This window comes from Symsagittifera roscoffensis, chromosome 4 (genome assembly GCF_963678635.1).
Source record: "Symsagittifera roscoffensis chromosome 4, txSymRosc1.1, whole genome shotgun sequence".
NCBI lineage: Eukaryota > Metazoa > Xenacoelomorpha > Acoela > Convolutidae > Symsagittifera > Symsagittifera roscoffensis.
The window spans coordinates 54,231,297-54,258,263 of NC_087065.1; the positions used below are offsets into that span (position 1 = coordinate 54,231,297).

General features: G+C 37.9%; 1 protein-coding gene across 3 annotated transcripts in view; it reads right to left on the reverse strand.

Annotated features, from left to right (window-relative positions):
• The window catches only part of LOC134843638 (alsin-like), a 36,572-nt gene extending 10,503 nt beyond the window's left edge, over positions 1-26,069 (reverse strand). Inside the window, exons 1-10 of one of the 3 annotated variants that reach the window (XM_063859828.1) lie at positions 25,875-26,069; positions 20,819-20,947; positions 9,976-10,190; positions 9,280-9,486; positions 8,685-8,786; positions 4,911-5,483; positions 3,576-3,756; positions 1,637-1,711; positions 1,228-1,358; positions 913-1,095 (exon numbers count right to left, since the gene is read on the reverse strand). In XM_063859828.1, coding sequence (XP_063715898.1) covers positions 913-1,095; positions 1,228-1,358; positions 1,637-1,711; positions 3,576-3,756; positions 4,911-5,483; positions 8,685-8,786; positions 9,280-9,486; positions 9,976-10,190; positions 20,819-20,869 — 1,718 coding nt within the window. In that variant the 5' untranslated portion in view covers positions 20,870-20,947; positions 25,875-26,069. Of the gene's footprint in view, positions 1-912; positions 1,096-1,227; positions 1,359-1,636; positions 1,712-3,575; positions 3,757-4,910; positions 5,490-8,684; positions 8,787-9,279; positions 9,487-9,975; positions 10,191-20,818; positions 20,948-25,874 lie in introns of all 3 variants that reach the window. The other 2 variants (XM_063859827.1, XM_063859829.1) reach the window with 2 other exon arrangements.
• Between the last annotated feature and the right edge of the window lie 898 nt (positions 26,070-26,967).

Sequence of the window (26,967 nt, forward strand, 5' to 3'; positions counted from 1 at the left end):
TGTTTCATAAAAATATGAAACAACTAGCAATTAATAAAGACGACAGAACAAGCTATTAACTTTTCAATAATATGCAGCAAAATTGCCACTGAATAGGCACTTTTAATTGCAATTTAGAAAAAAAAAATTGCAGAATCTTTTTGCCTGCACTATTACAAAGATTAAGGAAAATTATTTTAACTTTTAGTTACAAGTGCTCATCTAAAACAGAAGAAAAGGCAATGCCATGAAAAATAAGCCGACAAAAATAAGCAAACTATGGTCCGACAACTTAAATTTTCCGGACTCGAAACCTAGATCTTTGTCGTCTCAACCATGTGCGTTAGATCTATGCTAAAAAGTAGAAGCAGTAACTTGATAATCTAAGAATTACACTGATGAATTCTGTGAACAACGATTTTGAAGGGAAAAGTCTAGTGCCAGTTTGCAATACCCTTGCTTAATTGCAAGGGTAATAATTAAGCCAAACTTTAGTTTTTTAAATATCGTTTCATTGTTTCAAGAAGAATCATATATGCGACCTTTCACTCGTGGTTCGGATTCTATAAAATTCAAGTTGTCTACGTTTCGAGAAAAAATGGTCCGAATTTTTAAGATTTATTGGCTAATGTTTATTCAGATTGGCAATTCAGGCTGAGTTTCAATATAAATTCAAATGTTTTATCTATTATTAACAGGTTCTTGTGACTCTTAGCCAATTCAGTCTCGTCTCACTAACAAAAAAGTTACAAAAGTTTGAGTGGACGGAACATTATGTGCTCCTTTGTACATTAGCCGACTAATGAGGTCCGTTTAAAATTTTAATTGTAAACACAGAAGCTAAGTTACTTATTGAAAACACAAGCGAAAAACGCTAGTGCGAATATAAAATCGAATAAGTTATTATCAGGGGAGGGACGCTCCAGTACTTACATCTCCATGTAATTAGTAACACTGCTCCACACGTCACTACATGGCAATCTAACTGCTCCTCGATGGGCGGGTGTGGGTGTTGCAGTATCTTGCATGCTCCTCAAGATTCCCATCCTGCTCCTACACTTCCGGAACAGACACTCCCATTTGAGAGAGGGCGACACGTCGAACTTACGATAGAGGCTGAAACGAAACACCAAATCATCTGCCGGAAAACTTCATCTTCATTTTTCTTTTTCACTGCTTCTGTTCTAAATACTGTTTGAATTCGTCTCTAAAGCTCGATGTAATAGTCAGTTTGTGAGAGCAGCGTACCTTCCACATGGCTTGGACTCGAAGCCTGCTTCGAGCTTTTTGAGCACTCCCTTTATCTTCAGCTCTGACCCACTCCAGGAACCATCGAACGAACCCTCCAGATAATCTCCATGGGGGAATGTCAAAATGCCCTAGAAAAACCGAAATTATCAAATGGTGAAGTATTGAATTTCTCCTGTAATACAGAGAATAAAATCTTTGCCCGATAATAGAAAAAAAACTTTTTTTAATGGAGCCAACCTGCTTTTTATATAAGCTTTGATCAAAGAAAAAACTTGGTCGAAAAGACCCAGGATATTATCTGCTATATCCAAGAAAAACATTAATTTCAATGCCTTCATTTTTTTAAAATCCAGCACGATTACTCTCACTTCGAGTCCGACTTTTAAATTGTACAGAGGATTCTGACCTTTCCACTGAGATTGTATCCATTCAATTCCCCTTCGTACATTGAGTCGTCATCAGCCAAGAGGAGACCAGTTCCCTAAAACAACAAGTTAGCTCTGTCAACAGTTTCCTATTAAGCAAAGTGCACCACTAAAAGGCTGCAAAATCTGAAATTTTGAATTCTTCTTTAGGATCTCCTCAGCTACGCATGCGCCATAGCGAACAAATAGTACTCGAGCAAACATTGCCTCTTGATAGTGCCGCAACTATTTCTTCCGCTTAATTTATTGTTGTCCGACCACTCTCGAAGAATGGGAAGAAACTTTGAATTCGGGTCGTTTCTGTTCAGCCAATTTGCCCGAACTATTTTTCCAGCCAATTTTCAGAGGAAAACTTTTTATGAGGTCAAGAGAAAAAATACTTTGTTCGTGGTGGTTTGAATTCTAAAAAATCAAAAAACATCTAGTGCCGAAAAGAATTGGCCTGAATATTTTCGATCTTCAGACTTAATAAGATGAAATTTGATGAAAGGCTTAACTCCCAAATTTAATTCTACCAATTTTAACACTATTAGGTTTCACGGTGAGCACTGATGGGAACTTTAGTAGATTTCACTAGATTTCGGTGCGCAATTGTCTCAGTGGGTAATTTTTTTTGCTCCACTGCGAACTATAAAAAACTGCAATTTTTGAAACAACTTTTTGCAAAAGGCATTCACAACTTTTTGCGCTTCGCACTTTTGTTATTCGAGAGCGTAAATTAACTTCCATTTAGCAAACGAACCTCAAGTGAGCTTAAAAAGAAGTCGAATGTGAAACCGCGAAGCAATAATATCGGGCGTGAATAAATTTCAACACTTTCCATCAGAAAAAAAAAGATGAAACAAAAAACGAACTACCTAAAAAGAGAAAATTCACATTATTCATTAAAACTTCATAAAAAACACATAATTGTTTCAATTTGAAAGCATTTATGTTTATTCTTTTTGATTTAGCCACGACTTTGAGCATATCAAAACATGACAACGAAGTTGAGCTTCAGAACAAGGATTAAGGGCTTCAATGTGATCACGACTGGTTTTTTCGAATCACGACTGATAACTTGATCTATCACTCGCCCATTTTGATAAATAGTTGTGAATCCTGTATTTGCGTGGAAAAAAGTAACAACTAAAACACACGCGAAGAAAAAGAACCTCCCCACTTTCAGTGATCGGAACAAAAACGAAATAGGGTAAGAATTAGTCTTTCTGATTGTACAAAAAAGTCGAAGAAAGCCGCCTTTAAAAGCTATCGCAAAACATAGATTAGGTTAGTTTCTCATTTAAAAACTTCAAATAAGGTTAATTATCAGCTCTTGTCTCAATTTGGGGCAGTACAACAGTGTCGAAGTACAACAGTGCCGAAAAAAAATAGTTAAACAGTGCCGAAAATGAAAACTTTGTTCAACAGTGCCGAAAATATGAACAAATTTCAACATATTAAGTGCGGCAATCAAAAATTAAACGGCGAACGTTTGCAATCTTAAGTGACACTTGAAGATTTTGAGAGAGAAAATTTGCAATTTAGACGTTTTGGCGCCACAATAATTGTTTAATTTGCAGTTGCAGACATTTTTGGCGCCGAAATTGGAGTGATTTTCTTTGATAATTAGCGCCAGTAATTTCCCGCTCTTTAGAAAATGCGTGTAAATTATTCTGAAGTTTTCCCCTTTTTCGGCACTGTCGAACGCCCCCCTTTCCCTCCCCCCCCCCCCCCTCAGTTTCAATAAGAGCAATTTGTAAGTTTGAATAGTTTCAAGTTGTGTTAAATTGCATTAATTTCATGTGCTTGACACAGTCAGCAAAATTTATAAGAAACAACTCAATTGTGCTACTCAAATTTACGGAAAACTTTTAATGTGAGACGACTCAAATTTGCAATTGTGCGAAAACTTTTCAATGTAAGACAACATTTCCTAACAGTTAATTTTCCGTGTTGGAATGTGCCTTCGTAGTAGAGTCCCTTCTGGGCACAGACGGTGAGTCCGTTTCCATGTCTGAGGTCATTCAGCCACAGTCCCACGTGCCTCTCCTGCGCACTGTCGTCCTCCAACACTCCATACCCATGTCTCTTGTCATCTATCCACTCCCCATAGAACAGACTGCAAAAAACGTCATTAAAATTACTTAAAATTATGTTAAAACAAATTTAAAGCATTTCTGAAATTTTGTTTTTATGGCAGAAAGATGCTCATCTTACAAATTTCATAAACGGAAGTTATATCATAAGCATTTTTTCAAAAACTTCGTTCATGGATTGTATGACAACACTCCATGGTTGTATGGAGGCCAACACGGGTAGACACAATTTAGATGCATCATATCATCATCGGCCATCAATAATTTGATTAAACCGCTAGATCTGGCATAAATTAAGAATAACATAGCCAACAGAGCGTGAAAAGCTTCCATGAACTGCTGATAACTTCAGATTTTTTTTTTCAAGTTCAGAGTTTCGTGAACAAATTGAACAAAAAAGATGTTTCAGCCTCGAGATACTTTTTGATGGACAGTTTCTCGATATACCTAATTCATTTTGAGAATATTGGATCATCAGGTTATTTTTATATTTCAATTAACTTATAAGAGCAGCAGAGAGCGTAATTTGCGAACCATTTGGTAAATGAACTGAATGAAAAGAAAAAAAAACGCCAACATTTAGAACTGAGCGTGAACAAATATGAAGAATTGCCTGAAAACTAAACAACACGATTTTAGAAAGCAAAAAATTATTATTATTTAACACTTAAATCAAGATATCCGCTAATATTTCCTATTTAATAGTAAGGTGTTCGTAAATAACGCACTTTGTATAAAATACCATCCAGAATTGTTTTTCTTCTAAGTTCGTCGTAAAAAATTATGCTTGATTCCAAAGCTCGCAACGCATGTTAAAACTAGAATTGAAGCCAATGCAAGTGCATGAGTAATACAAGTCGCCGAAAAAATACACCATAGATATAGTAAATCTTTAGCATAAATCAATAACTGCTCAGCTTCCAATAGATATCTAAGCACCACATGCAATCCTAACATCTATCTAAGTATACTACTAGTTTCAGGAGCAAAACATGAAATTTGCTGCATAACTCTAAGATGCAAAAATGTCTAGCAAACCAAACGCTCAATGAGGTGCAGCGCTAAAACTATTGAAATCCGCATAACTTTCCGTCGAAATTATTTCCAGAGCTTCGAAATATTTCACATTTTACAATATTTTGAATCTCCTTCAAATGTTGACCGCACTCTCACATACCGTGGAAACTCTCTTTTTTTGGGCATGAAATTCTGCAACTGCTCCGATTTTTCCATGGATTCCGAAAGGAGCGAGAGCTTAAAGGATTCTTCTAACTGGACGTCAGCCACCGAAGTAATCCTCCCATGTCCGGTCGCTTCTACCGCCGAGGTGCTAGTTGACCCATTAGGCTCCGTGAGCGTCGACAACCTCCTGTTTTCAAATACATCGGATTGTGTTAAGGAGCACTCTTCCGGGTATAACGACTGTTGGGAGAAAATCGAATTCTGTCTGTCGTATGAAACCGATTCATTCTGATGGTCCAACAACGAAAAAGTCGACGAGTATTGAGAGCGAACGTAGAATATGCTTTCGTTTATTGAAGCGGTGTCGTTTATTGAAGTGGTGTCTTTCGTGGAAGTTGTTTTGTTTAGGTTGTTCGTTGACAGAGGGCGTTGGGAGTGTGATGGGGGGAACACATTGGGGGGAATCATTTCAGTCATTGGCGAGGATTTGGTCGAGCTGTGGTATGATTGGCGCTGGGAAGAGGAGGAGACATTCAGTGCATTAAGCCGCATTGCATTGCTACGCTTTCTAAAACTAAACACAAAGTGCATTCTAACTAACGGCAACGCGACATCTCGCAACAAAAGACAACTTGCACGTGAATCAGTGATTGCCGCTAATCTAGATTGTAGTTAGAGGAATTTGATAAACCATTTATTTATGGTTGCAGTTGCAAGTTCTCTTTTTTGCGAGCTATCGTTTTATACTGACTAACAACCGTAATACTAGAGGACAACGATACAACTGAACATCATACTTTTCAAATTATACTACCCCCCTTCCCCAACAAAATAGACCAAGTAAATAGCCTCCTTCCTCACTTTTTAATCAGCAATGAAATTACTCAGCTCTGAGTATTACATATTCGATTCTCATTGGCTGAAAATTCCAACTCAAGATTAAGTTAAAACTCATCCCTTTGATACAATTTAGTGTCTATACAATTTGATATTCTAGCTATGCAAGGTATGATGTAAAGAACTAAAACCATGTCAATTTTTCACCATATCAAAATTGTTCTTTAAATTGCCAACTCGCTTTGCAACACAATTTTCAAACTAGGGAGGTGAAGTTGAGGTGGAAGGAAAAGAGGACCAAGCAAGCAAGACACGAAGTGAAACACCTACGCGAGCATCAACCCCAGGCCTACACGGTGTAATTGGAACGAACGAAAAGCAGAGTTTATGTCTCGCGACCATAACTATTTATTGTAGACCAAAATGTTTCGGCTTTTTGTTTTCCTCGTTCGGCTTTTTGTTTTCCTCGTTAAATCGTTATCAACACGGAGAGGATGCGGCGTTTCGAACAACCATAGTGCGCGTATGACACAGAAAAAAATAATTAAACTGTAACCTGTTGCCTTGCAAGTAGCACCTGATGTTCTACAATGCAAAAAAAATGAAAAATTTTGGCAAAAAAGACAGATCCACAGATTATTGTTCCCCGTTAAATCATATCAAACAACCGTTCAAAAATTTTTAGTGCAGAAACATTTATCGCTGAACTCACTCCTTTTACTAGTACAGAGCCAAAAATTCGTACCCAGTCTTCCTCAACTCTGACATATTTTGAACTTTTTTGGAATCCAAATGTTTCTCGGATAGTAATTTCGGGCAGAAACCCGAGACTGAAATTTTTTTATTTTTGTAAGAGATTTTTTTGTGAGCCGTAGTAAAACCAATTAATTAAAACTTTCTGTAAAGCACTTGTGTTATGACAATAACATGCTTTATGAATTAATTGATTTTCCAATTTTTTTTACCAGTAGTAAAAAACCCCATTTCGAAGTCCGATCTGACATGAAATGGCTATCGCAAAGCAAAACTTTGGACTGCTAGAGATGACTTTGAAAGCTTTTGGTGGCAAAAATTTGACAACCCGGTAAAACGCCGATGCCAAGTAAAAAAAAAGACAACTATCTATATTTTTGTCCACATCCTTCAATTTTGACTTGCGGTATCAAGTTTGGAATCGGAGGTAGAAATATGTCTTATCGGATTAAATTATATCGCGCGTTAATTGTCCCAAATTGATCAAAATGGCAATCTTTAAACCCCCATAACTTTAAAAAAAGTAATCACAAGTGAAATATCTTTTCAGATTCAAGCTCAGGATGACAAAATTTTTTGAATGTTATAGAAAATTGCATCAAAATTGCTTAGCTAAAAAGTCGAATTTTGTCTGAAGAACAAAGAAAAAAACCACCCCGAGCACAAATATTTCCTTACTTTCGTTTCTAAAGTCGGAACAAGACTGCTCGTATCAGGGTGAAGCCCTGAATGTTCCGACTGCCTTTTAAGATCTATTGAGCAGTAATAACATGAAAAAAGTAAATGTAATAAAAATAAAGTGAGTTTTTTTTAATTTGACATTTTTTGTGAAGATTATCACCCAAACGCAAAATAAAGTACAAAAGGATTTCTCCTAGTAACAAATCAATTATGACAAATAAGCTTCCTTTACCCAATTTGGAATTCTATGACGGCTTAAATCTCCGCTTATGCGTTAATAGCGCGAAATATATCGCACTTTAATTGTCCCAAATTGGCCAAAATGCAATCTTTAAACCCGCATAACTTTTCGAAAAAAGATCACAGGTGAAATATCTGTTCGAATTTAAGCTCAAGACATCAATACCTTTTGAATGAGATAAAAGAATTTTAAGGAAGCAAACGAAGAACAAATATATCATCCCAAGATTCGAAATCAGAACGGAATCCTTGCCAAAGCAGTTAAAAATCATATTTTAAACTTAGAAATGCAGGTCAATTGTGAATTCAAGTATACAAGCGAACAAAAAAGCGAAATAAAGAAATGACTTCACAGCGACCAAATAATGGCTGAAATGCGAACAGTGTTTATAGTTCATAACTTACCCCTCTTAGACACCAGCAAAAAGTTAACTACGCAGAGCACAACTCTCCTTCGCTTGCACTAATTAAAGGAGCAATTAGGAGGGAATATGAATAACGGGCCATTCTCGTGACAAGAACCGAATACGCCAAAGTTTTCAAAAATCAACGTCCTTTAAACTTTAAAAAAGTGACTCTTATTTCCACGATTAATCATTTCAGATTTTTGAATACTGAATTTTGGTTGGGTAGTATAATTTCGGGCATTAGGTGGAGGATTATACCATATAAAACATCTAGAATTTGACTACATTAATTGACTGTACAGAAAAACTATGAAATTTTTCTGTAAGCGGCTGTTTTTAATGAACCAGAGTAAAACCGTAACTTGGTTTCTAAACAGAGTTTTCAAAGCGCACATCTACTCCATGGACAAAACGTAATTCATACAAACAAGGTGCTTAAAGGTGTTTCTAAACTAAAAGCCGCTGTGTGCAAACAACTAAAACTACACTGATATCGAATATCTGAGGCCAGCTAAGTTCAAAAACAAATCGTTATTCAGAAGGTGGTTTTATATCAGAATGGAATTTGGATCATATTTTAATCAACTAACAATTATCTGTTATTCGATAGTAAAAAGCAGAAAAAAAAGAAGTTATGGATTAATGCTTTCAAAAATCATTGCAAATTATAGCAATAAACAATGAAAAATATATTGCGAAAAACCTTTTCAAAGTTATTTATCGCGGCTCATTTTTCTTACAGCTACCAGAGACCCTAAATTTGTGATTCCATCTGAAATTATATCAACTGAACAGCAAAGTTACATTTTTGTTAACGTCAAAATATTTGTATTTACTGAGGCGCTGCTTACCCGTGGTGGGTGCCGTCGGTCGGTGAGGCGATGCGAAGCAGCCCGAAGCCACAGCGCATGCTTTTCTCAAACTCACCCACGTATTGGTCTCCATTATGGTAACTGAAATAGAAAAAGAGATAATAAATTAAGTCAATAACTTTTTAAAATGTTTTATTATGTTTGTCCTCCATTTCGTAGATTCAAAATGATATGAATGACCTGACCATGCACTGTAGAAACAATACCAAAGGTGAAGGCAGTATCCAGAATTTTGACCAAAAACAGTTGTAGAAAAAAAATTAGCTTTTTTGCGCTCTCGATTTAGATGAAGCTCTTCAGAACATCGTGGATGTTGTCAGAAACTTTATCAACAGTCTTAGCTGCTTAAGCTCTAAGTTCGAAGGACTGAATGCTCGAAAATTTTGTCAGCCAATCAGAATTACTTGCTAATGATTTTGATACAAGTAAGCGATAAAATCAGTCAGTTTTAGACAGTTTAAAAGGCTTTTGATTTGATGACTTTTCGCTCATTGGGTCCTTTCGCATGAGAAGCCCCCTCAACCCCCGTTAGAAAACGGCTCTGCTTCAGAGCGGCGCCTAATCTTCTACTCACTTGAGCACTCCGAACCCGTGCATGAATCCATTGGCCCACTGTCCCACGTAGCTCTGTTCGAACAGTGGTGCCGAAGAGGAAGAAGAGGACGCATTGGCCTCACTGCCCTGAGGAGGGGAGTGGACTATGAGTCGTCCTTGACCATGTTGCAAACCTTCGTGGAAGTCCCCAATGTATGTTTTTCCGTCCGGCCACACCAACATGCCTCTATACAAATGCAGATCAAATTATCGCTCTTCTACCAAAACCGCGGGATTCGTTACAAGGCACAAGATTCGCATACCTTTAACCCCTGAATTACGTAGGCTGTCCTCCTATGACACAATTACATTGCATGATCGCAATGAAAATTTCCACGCATGTTAATTGTTTAGTTTTGAACCTATTTGGCACCAATGTATAACATTGCTTGAAAACCAATGTTTCATGCCCAAAGCGCATCACTGTAGGGGGTGGAGGACGACAGAAGTCGATAATAGTCACTTCACGGGGAGATTCGTTAGTAGGCACAAAACTCGTATACCTTTAACCCCTGAATTACGTAGGTAGTCCTCCTATGGCACCCTAGTAACGAATAATCAACCCTATAAGAACAGAACCAATGGTTAAGCATAGGTGAATTTTGTACCTAGTAACGAATATACCCGCTGATGATCAAATAGAGTGTCCCATCATTCAACAAATTGCTTTTTTTACTTGTCATGTGGTTTAGCGTTGAGCCAAGTGCCCTTATAGGTTGCGCCTTTGAACTTGGCATGTGCGGCAGAGAAAGTGTGAACAGCCTCTCTCTCGCGTGATGGCATGCACATGGACACTGTCTCGTTCAGTTGTGCCTCACAGGCGATATTCGGCACCGATCCAGGGTGAAGTGCCCGCTCTATGGCCTTCGTCAAGTCCAGACACCAGTCTGCCTGAAACGAAACCAGCATCCACAAATATGGATTTAGTGGCGGTGGTGATAAAACAAAAGACAACCTATTATGTTCTGAATATGAATTGGATCTCTTAGATGAATATAAGTTGAAGTTTCCTTGAATTATGTCTTTAATGCATTTTAGAGAGCTCGAGGCTCAACGGCGCAAACTAGGCGCTCAGGTGTAGTGTCATTTTAAAGCCCTATTCGTCGTGATTTGGATTCCATTTTTTGTTTCATCATCATCATCATCATCACAAATATTAATTTAACAGCAATTTCTTGTATTCAAAGCTGTTTGCATTTCAATCCTATTAAAACTACAGTCCGTTTTACACAAGTCGTCAGTCGTTCCCGCTCTAAAATGAGCTAGAATTAAAAGGACTCATCAAAGAACTCTTTCGCTAGCTCGCGCACACCCTTCGCAGTAGGATGAAGTCCGTCGGCGCAAACTTGCTTCCGGTAACGAAACTTAACGGTTCTAAAGAACAAGATCCAATGCCATCTTGCCAGATTCCGGAAGCAATTGTTGACTCTCCAAATTAGCGAACTTTCACAATCACGACTGATAAGGGACATAACACCAATTTTAAAAAACTAATCTTGTAGTTTTAAAACCGCCTGTTCCATCTTCGCTGCTACCTTAAAATCGCGCAAGATCTAGAGTAGGACGGTTTGCACCCGCAAACGGTGACCAACGCCGTGACTCCAAAAAAGGGACCTACTTCAGTCACCCCAAAAAGGAACCGTCACAAGTGTTCTAGGAAAACCTTAGGATAAAAAAAAACTGGATTTGTATAAATTCCAGTTAAATCAAAAATCAGGTCAGACAAAAATTATCAATTATGGCAGAAAACTGGAGGTCTTTAAGGAGAGCCTGAGCGTCTTTTTCGTCTTGTAGTTTGATTTTTTTCTGCTTGACCTCTTGAAGCTGCGACCCCATAAAAGCGATATCTTTGCCACCCTCGCCTATCTTCGCATTCAACTGCTTTGGAGTGTACCTTTTGAAGACGAGAAGCTCCTCTCGGAGTTGCTCAGCATGTTCTCATTTTCTCCGTTTCATCGCTGCGTTTTGTGACACAATTTCTTTGTAGGAAGAAGCAGCTACTTTTACGAGATCGAGCAGGTGTCGCTGAAATTTTTGTTGTTCGTTGTTAAAACAGCCGAAGACTTCCTGTACTACACGAATGGAAACGCAAGTTTCCAAATTGAAATTGTTTTGCGACACCGTTTCAGCGGATTTCATTGTTGAGAAGCCGGACTCAAAATTCATATAGTGAGGACATATCAAAAGTGTAAATTCATGCAGCTGCGCAATTGTCGGTCATCGCGTAGAGTATCCTGTTTTGACGAATCTTGAAGGCTTGTAGAACTTCTTCCTTCGACTCAAAGATGTTTTGCGCGCCCATAAGTTTCGGTTCGTCTATCGACCACATGCCCAAAGATGTCATGAAAGAATCTAAATCAAAATTCACATCGGCTCAGTTGACTTTAGGCATCGGTTGCAACGTTCACTGTCTTTATAATAAACCAACCAACGTCTACTTTTTCCATTATAAGAAGTTTCGTCAACATGAATACCCACAAACAGGCCACTTAGCTCCGTCATTGAAACATCTCTGCAGTATATCGCAAGGTCTTCAGTAGTCAGATACGTCGCTTTAGTCCGACCACAGTTTACGGCTGTGTAATGTGAATCGGGAAACAAATGCTCGTATTTAGACCTCTCCGCTCCAGTTGCCGCAGAGTCACTGGAGCGGAAGGAGTGGTTGTTGAGGACGATATCTAGGATGAAAAATCAAGACCTGACGGCGTATTTCGTCGCGGTCGGTTTGATGTCGAATGACGCCTGAGATCGTTGGCTGTGAAACAATCGCTGCTAAGGCCCTGCTGTGTTAACTCTTTCTCCTCGTGCTCTTGAAGGTAATTGAGGCCACCGCTCACCGTAGTAACTTTGCCATCACATCGACATTTTACGTGAGTCTCATCCATGCCGCGTGCCCAGGGAAAGGCGGTGAGAAATTCAGGGCTGACTTAACATTTACCCAAGTTCTATCTGAAAACACGCGAGCAAATTTAAAAAAGGAATCAGGAGTCCAAAAAAGTACCGGTCCCTTCAAAGGAACCAATTGGTTGTTGTTGTTGTTGTTAGCCCACGCGGGTCGGGTTGGGCTCTTCTGTCTCCAGGTCAAGGAACTTAGCAACCTCTACCGGCCGAAGCCACAGGTCTGCTGGGGTGAGTGGGGAGGGGTTTTGGGAGCAGTTGAAAAGGTGACATGTTGTGTGGGGGGCAAGGGAACAGGTTGGGCAAAGGTGGGAGATGGAGCTGTCGAGGCGGGATAGGTAAGTGTTAAGGAGCCGGCTGTAGCCAGACCGGAGTTGGGAGAGCTTACAGCGCGTGTGACGTGGGAGAGATTTTTCAGAGGGGTCAATCTTTGGGGGAGGGATACAAATAACTTTAGACGGAGGGGTTTCGGCTAGGAACTTGGTTACAAGGGAGTTATGGTTGTCTTTTAAAATTGGTTTGTAGTAGTTAAAAATAAAAGTGGAGACTTCGTCTCGGTCGTCCAGAACTAGAGGGTGGTTTGCGTAGACTGAAAAGTCGGTTAAAATTTTCTGGGTGTCTTCTTTGAAGCAGCTTATAATTGAGGGGCGAAGTAGACGGGGAGGAGGGGGATGTGAATGTATAAAATTAATGGGATGGTGGGAACGATAGGTAGAGATAAAAAATTGAGATGACAGAAGGGTATGGTGGTCTTTGACCGTTAGGATTTCAGATTCACTGTGCAGGTGGGCAGTGGAACTCATTAGATTTGATCCAGTAACAACGCGAAGGGATTGGTTTTGGGCAACCTGCAGGCAATTTATGGAGGTGTTACTTGATGCGTGGGACCATGCGGGGGCTGCATAGTCAAGTATGGGGCGAATTAAAGCTTTAAAAGTTAGGAGGAGGGTTTCTTTGGAGTGACCCCAGGTTGATCCTGCTAATGCCTTCAGGATTCCGATCCTGCGTCTGGCCTTTTCAGCGGATTGTTTGCAGTGAGTGGCAAAACAAAGTGTTGGATCAAATGTCACCCCTAAGATTGTTGGATTTTTGTTTAGGGGTAGCGCCTCATTATTTAAAAGAACACTAGGTGTTTTATTAAATAATGTACCGGTGTTACATTATTTAATAAAACACCTAGTGTTCTTTTAAATAATGAGGCGCTTTCAACCAATCAATTGATGCAGAATAAGGACAAGCATCAATTGGTCACCCTGCACCTGCATCTTCTTAAGATAGCTGAGATCTTCATAGCAGCAGAGGATTGCGAGTGTTCCGCCACGACAAAACGATGTTACGGGTTTTCGTAAGAAAAATTCCGTATACCAGGGACGATCCCAGCACAGCAAACTCAATTCCGCCATCAATGTTGTTCAATATGATGCGTCGTTCGTGACGGAATCTGGTTTCTACTAGAACATTTTGAATTTAGCTGTGCCAGCTTAGATGGAATCACACCCTGCATTCGTTTGACTAGCTTCGTGGTTTTTCTTCAAAAACATTAGCTCCTCTTGTACTTCTTGAGCAATCGTTTTTATTGAGCACAGTTCTCGGCGCAGATCCTCTCAATAATAGGAAAAAGGTTTCTTTTACAAAGAAGTTTCTCCGCAATCAGAGCAACCCAATTCAAAATGTCCAACTTGTGTTTGGTCCATATTTAAACCAATGCAGGCGGAAAGAGCAGACGTTTCACAATTTAAGAATTCAACCGAGAGATTTGTGGCATCCCTTCCACAGAGCATATACAACTGCTTCGACACGATGTATTCTTATTCTGTGTACATTTTAAAATGAGCTGGATTTCGAAAGTGAGGTTGTAGTTTCTGTCAATCCGGACCACTCTGAAATGAGCTGGTTTAATTTCTGATCATCTTTTTCTAATAAATAAGGACAAGCATCAACCGGATCATTGAAATCCCTTCGTAGGCAAGGGCTACCAAAGACGAAAAACTCTCCGGTTCGTCGAGACATAACGTATCTATTTAATAAGTTTCTCACAACAATTAGGTTATCGAGAAAAATAAGCCAGAATATTTATGCCATTCACACGCAAATTTTGAGAAGAGTAGATCAAACTGAATCTTCACAAAATATTTTCCAATTTTTACATTTTAAATGATTCATTAATACCATCATTAAGCCTATTACAAATTGCATGCTGGGTCAATTGCCCAATCTCTAACAAACGAGGACAACCAAAACACGTCATTCATGCAGACAAGGAGCATAAAGGTTTTTGTGAGTACCGACCTTTTACCAGAACGACCTTTTACCAGAAAAGTTACAACATGGACCTTTTACCTGACTCGATAAACAAATTTGATTCACATATGTAATGACGCCGTTTAAACTGGTTGGAGACAATGATTTCACGGGGAGGGTTCTCATGCTGGAAGGACCGATTGGTTGAAAAATTTCAACCAATCAAAATCGCTATGCGTTCCTATTAGCTTCACGGTTTCCTATGATTTCACGGTTTCTCAGCAAAATTTTGTTCTAACCGCTTGCTTTTCGCATTGAATTATTGCATTGTGGTCTGGTGAAAAGTCGGTCTGGTAAAAGGTCGGTCTGGTAAAAGACCTAGCCCCGGTTTTTGTTAAGCGGACTAAACGGCGTCATTACATATGTCAATCAAATTTGCTTATCGAGTCTGGTAAAAGGTCCATGTTATAACTTTTCTGGTAAAAGGTCGGTAAATCAACCGCCCCTCTCATTTTCTATTTCCTCAAAAGTCTTTCATAATAATCCAACAAACGCGGAGAACCAAAAATCACATTTTACATTTAACTATTAGGAATAAAGGGAATCTGTGGAGTCTTTTGGCGTAAATGAGCAACACTCCCCAAACAATGCAAAATGAAAAAATACAAAAATTTAATCAAAATTAGACCGATATTACTACAAAACACAAGCGGATCTACTTAACAATCCCCCCCCCCCCCTATGATACCTACTTAAGAATCTCCACCCCTATAACAAATACAGTAAATTAGCACTGAGCTTTCTATTGAGAATTCTGCATTCTGATTGGTCGAAAATCGACCATTTTGATCTACTTTACAACCTCCCCCCTTTCTTGAAAGGGGTGGAGATTGCTAAGTAGATCCTAAAAGCCTTGAATCAACTTGGAAAACTGCAGAAACGCGAATTAAACGGCCTGCAATTCAGAATTTGATTGGATTCAGATTTCTCACATTTACATGAAGAAAACGGCAAAAAAAACAGAGGGATATTGTTAATTATCCCCCCTTTGTACCTCAACTAATCTCTCCCCATTTGTACCTTGTTAACTATCTCCTCCTACCCATGTCTTCTCGGATCAACCGTAAAATCCCCCCTAGCGACTTGCTGTAGAATGACCTCCCCAAGCATGTATTAACTCTGAAAAACAATTCTTGGGGGGGGGGGATTTTCAAAAAAAATTCGAAAATTCTGTCCACCTTTTTTTAGGTCGACCAAATTGATTTTCCGAGCTCTCCCAGAGCACTACACAGACCCAGTTTTGGCCAAAATTTTTGAGCTCCACCTTAAAAATTAGTATAGATTGGCGCCAAAGGCGACTTTAGAAAAATTTTAGGGTCCGTTACCAAAAATGGATATCTCAAAAAAGTACAAAGGGGGAACCTTTGGGTCGGCAGGGGGTCGAATCCCTGAGGGGGCGTCCGCTCCCACCCACCCCTAAATCCGCACCTGCCTATAATTACATATATTAGAAATTTTAGACCAAGTTTACACCTTCGGGGGCGAGGGGGGGGGGGGCGGTGAAGGATGTTGGTTCTAAGTTAGTAATTTTCAGTCAATCAGAATCGAGCATTTTACATGCAGCGCTTAGCAAATTAAATGCTGGGGTGCAAGATCTTAACTTGGTCTATCTGGGCGGGAGGTTAACTTGATCCGCAATTTTAACTAGATATATCATCTGAAAATTGTTTGAATCATGTTAACTATCCCCCCCTCCCCCCTATTGCAATAGGAAGGGGGAGTAGTTAACAAGGTTTGGATGAAATTTATTGAAATAACGTCAACCAATAGAAATGCGAATTGAAATAACGTCAACCAATAGGAATGCGACAGAACACATTTGTGAGAAATACAACATCAATCCAGTTGAGCATAAATGAAATGTGTTTTTATAGAGAGGGGGGGGGGGGGGATTCTTTACAAGGTACCATAGGGGGGGGGGGGGGGTATTAATGTGGCAGTCGAATAATGCCGAAGTCGATTTCTGTAAATCGAAATATGGGTGGGGGAATATTTAACAAGATACCGACAGAGAAAAGGGCCTGTTTGAGCCTAAATTAGATGAAATTGTTTCGAAAAAAATTGAAATGTAAATTTGATCAAGTTAACATTGTCCATGGAAATCATTTCAACATTAAAAAACCGCCGAGACACATTATCTTCGCGATTGCAGCTGATTGATTTATCAACCTGACACATCAACATACACTGCATTGAATTCTGCATTGTACTCTGCTCTTAAATGTTCGTTACATTATTAGAGACTTGATAAGAAAGAATCAAGCCTTTACAAAAAATTCCTAAGGCTTACAGAAAGCTAGGAATATTTATGCTAACATTAACAATCACAGCCTATTAAAATATAATTATTGGTGGACATTTTGAAAATTAAATAGTTTTTCTTTCCACATAATACATACCTTTTGTGGTAACTAAATCCTCTTCATTAGTTAACATCTTATAATTAAGTGTTATATTAACTAACTCTTGCACTTTCTGTTTTCACAAGGAAATAATAATGAAAAGACTAGCTTATACGTATTTGTATACAACACAGCATGTGAAATGAATAAGTTGCATGCTGACGGCATAAAGACTAAACGGCCGAAATTTATAAACGGACACTCAGCATTCATAACATTTGAAAGACCATGAAAGATGGATGGCAATTGACAGAAGAGTGCATCTACTTAACAATCTCCACCCGGGTGACAATTTTAATCAGATCAAAATGTTCGATTTTTCGACCAATCAGAATGCAGCAAAATTAGAATTCTCAATTCTTGAATTTTCAAATTTTATGCATGCTGAGTGTCCATTTATAAATTTCGGCAGTTTAGTCTTTATGCCGTCAGGGACTCTAACTAATGCAACTTATTTATTGGGTGCCGGACATCAAGCCGAACCGTAAAATTAGGGACTTCAAGCCGAATATTTTCTTATGAAGTTGTGAAATATGATTAATTTGAAAATTTTATTCAAGAATTTTTGAATTTATTATCTTTCTTCACTAGTTATTGGCGTTTTCATAAAACTTAAGCCTCCAACTGATGGTGAGTAATACAATAAATAGTGAGCAATACAAGTAGGAAAGCGCAAAAATGAAAACCCACTCAATTGTTGACATTTTTGAAATTCATATTTTATACTAAACTGGTAGTCAAAAATAATACATGCATAGGGGGGGGGGGGATAGTTAACAAGGTCCAAAAGGGGAGGGGGATAGTTAACAAGATCCCAAACTTCGTATACATATAACTGTTCGATTCTTTCTTTATAGGGGGAATGGGGAGGATGGTTAACCTCGTTTATAAAATAAATACTATTTTAAACTTTTCATACTTTACGTGCGTACTAGTGATACGCGGCCCATATCACACTAGCACGCCCTTCAATGAGAAAAAAAAAGAATCTTTAAATCAGCGGTCCGTGTTTTTTCTGATAGTTCCTAAAACTATGATAATCTAACACGAATTAGTTTGAATGACATTCTAAATTCAATACAGGCGACGCTGAACTCTGCAAAAAAACAGAGAAAAAAAGCTACACTTCGCATGTTTAAAAAGAACACATTTTTCGAAAAGATGTCAAAACTTCTCGCACACCGCAAATATTTCCACAAATTGATTTTTTGGACAAAAAACTACATTTATTGACAGTTAGATGTCAAAGACATGGTTGCATTGATCTTAAAAAAATAATACTGGCGACGAAGTAAATGAAAGGGCAATAAAGAACCAAACCAATTTTTTCATTACATCAGAAACAACACAAAACAAAAATGTGGATCTGGTTAACTACCCATCTCTCTATTGTAAAACAAAACACAGAGTTTACACGATATTTGAATAAAGGGGCGGATCTACGTTTTGCTCGAGGGGAGGGGCGGATTCTCAAAACAAAAATGTAAAAAAAGGTATTTTTTTCCGTGGGCCAAAACGATTTTCTGAGCTCCTCTCCCAAATCATTACATAGACTTCACTTTGACGAAAATTTTTGCACCGCAGGCAAACTTTCGAAAAAACTTCTGAAAAGTTTGACCAAAAAATAACGTTCTACAGCGCGCGCTACCCCCACAAAGAGACACTACTAGTATAAATTTTTAGTGTCGGTCTGCCAAAGTTGGTTGTCTTAAAAATGTAGCAAAAGGGGTAAAAATGTAGCACATTTTTAGTGTCGGTCTGCCAAAGTTGGTTGTCTTAAAAATTTAGCAAAAGGAGTCTACAGTGGGACGAATCCTTGAGAATCCCTGAGGGATGGGAAGGGGAGGGCGTCCGCTCATGGTTGCATACAAGGGATATCGTTTTACGGAACACAATTCATATATACTTAATCGTTGAATTAGCCGTGTTTCTTTACTAAAGATTTTCTATACTGAGGCTGAGGACCCATAGGGTATCAAATTATCATCGTCACTTCTTCAAATAAATCATCGACCATACTCTCCAATACGAATTAAATTATTTGCCGATGAACGTAAAAAACTCGATTCAGAATTGTGCCATTCCCCCGGATTGGCACAGTCGAACCCGCCGCGGCACTGGAAAAATGACGATAAAGGCCTTAGCGATCGATTATCAGTAAAAAAAAAGGGTCAAAATAATCTGGAAATTTTGATTTTCGAAATTTCGATTCTCAGCGGTCTATTTCTGAGAAATGCAAAAACGACCATATTTGGCAAGAAAATCAGAAAAAAACAGACAACCGGATAGACAAGACGAGAATCAGTAGAGAAAAACGAAAGAAAAAACACGAAGTCCCTTATCGTGACAATCACGCACGATAAGACGCGTAACGGGAGCCGATAAGAAGAAAGGAGGCTTCAGTGGGATCTCCGGAGCGGATCAGGACCCTCCCGCGCCACGAGATTAAGGAGATAAGAGTGTTATCTCAGAGGGGGAGTGGAATTGGAGGCCCGGTGCCCAGAGACTTAGTAGACTATCTATAATATACACTTTTTAGCTGCTGTGATGCCCTGAGTAGTTGAATTAACTCCAATTTTACATTGTAGTTCAGAGCATGAGTAGCTAGAAAGAGGAAAGTGTCAATCCATCTCCAATAACTGTCACTAAAAACATAATAAAATATGATATTCGATCCGTGTTTTTAATGGTAATCACGTAGTCTGGGGATCCGAGACCCAGTTATGTGGTTATCTTCGCATGTAACGAAAGCTGATCAAAAGTCGTTTGACTGATGGCCTAAAAATGGTAATTTTTTACTTAGCCCTAAACAGACCAGAAAATCAACTGGCTAGGTCTAGACGGTGAAAAACGGGTAGAATTTAGGTAACTGACGCCGGCCAGTCGTCAATAGGTGCTTTTTCTACGCTCCGTCACTATGTAGTATTTGGGCGAATGTTACAAATTTTTCAAAAATCCAACAGAAGTTTTAAGGACCTCTTGATTAGTCAACCATTTTGATTTTCCGAGCTCTCTCAAAACACTAAGCAAACCTACTTAGACAAAACTTTCTGCGCTGCAATCAAATTTTGAAAAATCAACTTTTTTGGAAGGTTATGACTATGAAATTACATGTTTTTTTTCGCGCTCTTCAGTCTCAAAATCAGTATAAACTGGCAGCGAATGCTCCTTTAGAAATATTTTGAGGTCATCAGCTAAAAATGGATTTCGTCAAATAGTACCAAAGGTAGACCTTTGGGTGAACAGGGGGTCGAATCCCTGAGAGGGGAGGGGATATGTCCGCCCTCCCTCTAAATTCACTACTCTCTTCAAAATTGTGCAAATAATTTTTGGCCGAAGAACCGTATGCCGAAAAATAATTTCAGCCATTCAGAAATCAGCACTCAAAGTGCAAAAGAAAAAAGTTTTAGACCAGTCAATTTTTAAAATTGAAACGATGTTATTGATAGTTTAAAATCTTTCGATCGTTGTACCGAACAGTAAACAGTATAAGAATAGCACACGTTAACACAGAGCGCGAAGCTGCGCTTCGCAAACAGTAGCGAGAACACGATTAAAAAAACATTTCTATAAAGAGCTATAAAAAGCATAAATAGTCCTCAAAAACCACTACTCTCACTCAAATGAATTCTTGAATCAAAATCAAGGAATTTAATGCCAGTTGGGATTGCCACAAATTGTATATTCTAAAGAACTAGCAAGCCCATTTAAAGAGAGCTAAACTTGAATTTATCAGTTGGAGAGAAAAAGTGAACACATAAATCAATAATATAGTAATTAGAAAAATAACACCAGGCCAAGCTTTTCATCAATACACGGACACTGCTTCCAAAAAATTGAATATTTTTCTATCCAAAAATTGATTCAATCCAAATAAATATCGTCTATACAAATGTTGATTTAAAGAAAAACGCTCACTTTGTCTGATGCGGAGGATGCAACTAGGATAAACTGTTTGTCCTCTGGCATGCTCAATTTGATGCAGTTCTGCTTGGCCGCCTGCCCGTCCTTCAGGGACTCCAGCCAGATAGTCTGCAGCCAGAACACCTGTTAAGATAAGATAATACGTCAAAATCTCACATAAATATTGTACCAAATTCCCATATCAACAGTGCTTAAATGATGTTACCATATCTGCACTGCCAGTCAAGAATTACGGATTTCAGAAAAAGAAAAACCGGACTAAACTGAAGAAATAGACACTTTCGGTTTTTGTTTGGCTCTTGAAACTTGATTGAAAACTATCTGCACTACAGACTTTCTTCTTCTCATTTATGCAATAAATGTAAACATACTTTCCCATTAAATGGGGTTACTTTTAGTCATACTTCATCTGAGGTATCAGAGTACATATAATCATATTTCCGCTAAAGATTTATCTCGTCTGTTCCGATTCCGAATAAATGGGAGTTTAAATAAAACTGGCAGGCCCATAACAGCTACAGCTGTTTTTGAACAATGAGTTGACGGATACTTTTACGACGAAAATGTTTCCTGAACAAAATGAAGCATTTATACCAATCATCATAACCAGAAGAAAAACGGTGCGGATTTCAGAAGACAAAACTCAAAACGGTACGAAATTTTTCAACACCAGCAAAATGTATGTTTGATTGAGAAAGATCGGTATCTTCAAGCCGAAAAAATTATTTAGCCACATTTACAGTTAAATCAAATTGTTAGCAAAACCAAACAAATAGACTATGAAAAACCTGAACAACTACAAAACCAATCACTTGAAAACAATAGAAACAACAGTACAAACATAGCCAACTAACAGTTGAAAAAGAGTAATGAACGCAAGGAAACTGAAAAAAAACTGACATGTTTTTTCAAGAACCTTCAACTTTTGAACTTCGAAGAAAAAAAATAGATGGCCTTAAAGCTTTTTGAATTTGTAAAACAATATCTTATGGACACTTCTTTACTAACATTAACCCAAATTGAGAAAACTGGATCAATACGTGAAACTTTTATTTCGCTGGGAAACCTGATAATTAATTTCAATTTTCGAAATGAGAAGTCGATCACGTTTTTCGTGACCTTTAGGCTTTTGCTGTTCGATAGTGGAGTTTTCTTTCGTTTTAACAATGGAAATGCACTGAACTTTTAAAAAAAATTTCAAGTCACAGCGCGAAAAATCAAAACTAAGGGTGAATAAATTTTAAGAATTTCCTGAAAAAAAAAGTCAGCAAGACTTATAAAAGACTAGCGTGTAATGCACCTGCGGTGCTTCGAGAACTCATGAAAAAAGCCACATATAATGAAAAAAAAAGATCTACAATCTTTGAGTGTACTCTGACAGCACCTCAAGTCAGCAAGCACAAAAAAAGTCAGCAAGCACAAATTTAGCTAGGATTTTTTCTATGAGTTGTTTTAATTCAAATTCTGAAAAACCAATAAATTTTGTGTTTTTCACCTCTTTGAAAAATTTTAAATTGACATAAAAAAACGACACATCTTTGAAACTGAAAGCATTTGAGCAGTCGCGTTTGGATGCAAAATTTGCAGCTCCTGAGAGTACTCTCAGAGTGCTCAACTACAGTTTAGGAACTCAAACTTCGAGAAAATTTAATTTTCGAAAAAAAATTAAAAGCCATAAAATCGTCGCACCTCGAAAATTCAAAAACTTCAGCAGTCATACGTGGAGGAGATAATTGCAACCCTATTGAGTGACCCGACAGCACCTAACTAACTTGTTGAAAACTTCAAAACTTCAAAAAAAAATTAAACTTAGGTTTTCTGAAAGTTTTTTTTTGAAAAAATCGAATATGTCTCATCTTTAACACTAAAAAGAATTCAGCAGCCAAGTTTGGAGTCAAGATTCGCAACCACTGAAATAACGCTGACAGCCCCCCTTACAAGGAAAGGGGTTTAAAAATTAAAATTAAAATTTGAAAAAAAAACTTTAAATTAAACTTTGCTTCAAGAAATTAAACTTCAGAAAAATCTTTAAAAAAAACGTCATATCTCGAAAATTAAAAAGATTTGAGTGGTCATATCTGGAGGCGATATTCGCAAATTAAAGAGTTCTCTGACAGCTTCCAAGTTAAGGATTAGGAATTTCCAAATTTGAAGAAAAAAACGAATTGAAGTTTTCTGAATTTTTTTTAAATCACAAAAAAACGTCATATCTCGTAGGCTACAAATATTTGAACAGTCAAATCTGAAAGCGAGATTCGCAACCCACGATAGGATTCTGACAGCCCCCAAATCGCGTTGGGCATTTAAAAATTTGAAGAAAAAAAACAAATTTGAGTTTTCTGTAAATTTTTAGCCATAAAATCGTCGCACCTCGAAAATTCAAAAACTTCAGCAGTCATATGTGGAGGAGATAAATGCAACCCTATTGAGTGACCCGACAGCACCTAACTAACTTGTTGAAAACTTCAAAACTTCAAAAAAATTTAAACTTAGGTTTTCTGAAAGTTTTTTTTTTGAAAAAATCGAATTTGTCTTATCTTTAACACTAGAAAGAATTAAGCAGCCAAGTTTAACGTCAAGATTCGCAACCACTGAAATAACGCTGACAACCCCCCTTACAAGATTTGAGTGGCCATATCTGGAGGCGATTATCGCAACATAAAGAGTTCTCTGACAGCTTCCAAGTTAAGGATTCGGAATTTCAAAATTTGAAGAAAAAAACGAATTGAAGTTTTCTGATTTTTTTTTTAATCACAAAAAAAACGTCATATCTCGTAGGCTAAAAATATTTGAACAGTCAAATCTGGAAGCGAGATTCGCAACCCACGATAGGATTCTGACAGCCCCCAAATCGCGTTGAGCATTTAAAAATTTGAAAAAAAAAACAAACTTGAGTTTTCTGTAAATTTTTTGAAAAATCACAAAAAACGTCCAACTCGATAACTAGCATTTTAGCAGTCGCATTTGGACGCGTTTGATTTTGAAATTTCTGAGAGTACCCTCGCAGTACCCAACTACAAGATTAGGGATTTCAAATTAAAAAGAAATCATTAAACACGTCATATCTCGAAAACTACGAAAAAGTGAGACGTCATATTTGGAGACAAGATTCGCAAGCCTTGAGAGTACTCTGACAGCACCGAACTACAGGGTTGGGAATTTCAAGTTTTATGAATAATTTTGTAAATTGAGATTTCTGAAAAATTTTGAAAAATCACAAAAATCGTCGTATTTCGTAAACTAAAAGGACTTGGGCATTCATAATTGGAGACCAAATTTGCAACCCTGGAAGAACTCTGATACCATCCCACTATTTTGTTGTAACCTTATAACTCGGTGGAACAAACATTAGATTCACACCGGAAAATCGAAAAAAAAAATTAAGCAATGCAATATACGATATAGCCTAACCACGTATAAATACGTTGTGCCCTTAACTCTTGCAAAAAAAACGCTAACACATGGCAAGATACATGTCAGACGGAATTAAATACAGTATAGATAACTCACTGCGTTCATTACTCTATAAAAATTCGGACCAAAATCGGACAGAAAGATCGTAATGGAAAAAAGACAAGTTGCATATCAAAAAGATAAGAAAAGTTATAGCATATAAAGCTACTATTTTTGCACTGGAGCGAAAAGTTTATAGCAATGGTGGAAACATAGCCAAAACACAGTTGGAAAAGAAAAAATGAACGCAAGTAAGCAGAAAAATTACTGACTTGATTTTTGAAAAATGACATTTTTCGAATTTCTTAGAAATCAATGGATGACCTTAAAATTCTTTGAAATTCTAGAACAATTTATGATTGGCACTTTCTTGATAAAATTAACCCAACCCAATTTCAGAAAACTGGATCAATAAGTGACAATTTGTTTCACTGGTAAACCTTGAAAATTAAACTCCACTTTTAAAACTAAAAGTTGATCATATTTTTCGGGACTTCTACACTTTCGCAGTTCGATAGTGGAGTTTCCTTTTCTTTCAACAAACGAAATGAACTCAATTTAAAAAAAAATCAGAGGTCAAACCGTGAAAAAGTAAATTTGAGCCTAAACAAATTTTAATTTTTCCTGGAAAAAAAACGAAAAAAAAATCATCGTTAACTACATCAGAGTCCTTGAAAAGCGGAGAGGAAAACTCAATATGCTTGGAAGAGAACTCTGCATGCAAATTAAAAACATTTAACAGCTAGGAGTTTTTATTTTCGATAGAAATTTCTTCGACAACTTACTATACACTCTACAGAAGACAAATTTAACGGACAGATCAATATGGCATGAACTTTTGCCCCAAAAGTGGCACCAATATTTGCGACTTAGGTTAGAAAAAAAGAAGGTTCTTAATAATACACAAAACTGAAGCTAGTAAAAACATAGCACTCTATCATTGTAAATATAATTACATTATAAATCGAAAAGTAATTTCGATTTAAAAAAAACATGAACTGGCTTTTTCCGCGCTTTTACATTCCACGGAACCCAAATTCTAAGCGGACAGATAAATATGTTATGAACTTTTAATATTTTCATTGAACAAAGACTTGAAAATGATACCTCAACAGTACTTTTTTCAGCGTCGTTGACGCAATTAAACTTTGGGAATCCCTACCCACACTTTCTCTACACCCAGGGGCTGATTTAAGGGGGGCGGATGCCCCCCTCCTCAGGGATTCAACCCCCTGGGTCCCCCCTTTGTAATATTTTCCAATATCCATTTTTTTGGTGATGGACCCTAAAAATTTTCTAAAGGCGCCTTAGGCGCCAATATATACTAATTTTGAGGGGGGAGCGCGCGCCGAAAAAACGCGAATTTTTGGCCTGTTTTTTCAAAACTTTCCCTGCGGCGCAGAAAATTTTACCAAAAAGGGAAAAAGCAGTCCCCCTCCCTCTTGAAAATCCTAGATCCGCCCCTGTCTGCACCTATTTCAGAAATGGCCGGGATAAAAATCTTTTGCCGTCCTAATCTTTATGGAGATCATAAAAAACTGATACAATAATTTCATGTATTTTTACAGGTGATCATGGTAACGTTCCTCCGAATTACCTGGCACTTAAGCTGTTTGCTGAGCAGTTGCGCATAGATAAATGTTAATAGGAAACTGAGTACATAATTCAATAAATCATAAAAAGTAATAGAAAGCAAGCGAGCGCATTATGTCTTTAAGTCCATATGTCCATTCGTTCGTGATACCATTAAAATAAATTGCTACAATGTCAGCGATCTTTGCGCTTTAGTTCATGAATAGTTCGTGGGACGAATCCTTGAGAATCCCTGAGGGATGGGAAGGGGAGGGCGTCCGCTCATGGTTGCATACAAGGGATATCGTTTTACGGAACACAATTCATATATACTTAATCGTTGAATTAGCCGTGTTTCTTTACTAAAGATTTTCTATACTGAGGCTGAGGACCCATAGGGTATCAAATTATCATCGTCACTTCTTCAAATAAATCATCGACCATACTCTCCAATACGAATTAAATTATTTGCCGATGAACGTAAAAAACTCGATTCAGAATTGTGCCATTCCCCCGGATTGGCACAGTCGAACCCGCCGCGGCACTGGAAAAATGACGATAAAGGCCTTAGCGATCGATTATCAGTAAAAAAAAGGGTCAAAATAATCTGGAAATTTTGATTTTCGAAATTTCGATTCTCAGCGGTCTATTTCTGAGAAATGCAAAAACGACCATATTTGGCAAGAAAATCAGAAAAAAAACAGACAACCGGATAGACAAGACGAGAATCAGTAGAGAAAAACGAAAGAAAAAACACGAAGTCCCTTATCGTGACAATCACGCACGATAAGACGCGTAACGGGAGCCGATAAGAAGAAAGGAGGCTTCAGTGGGATCTCCGGAGCGGATCAGGACCCTCCCGCGCCACGAGATTAAGGAGATAAGAGTGTTATCTCAGAGGGGGAGTGGAATTGGAGGCCCGGTGCCCAGAGACTTAGTAGACTATCTATAATATACACTTTTTAGCTGCTGTGATGCCCTGAGTAGTTGAATTAACTCCAATTTTACATTGTAGTTCAGAGCATGAGTAGCTAGAAAGAGGAAAGTGTCAATCCATCTCCAATAACTGTCACTAAAAACATAATAAAAATATGATATTCGATCCGTGTTTTTAATGG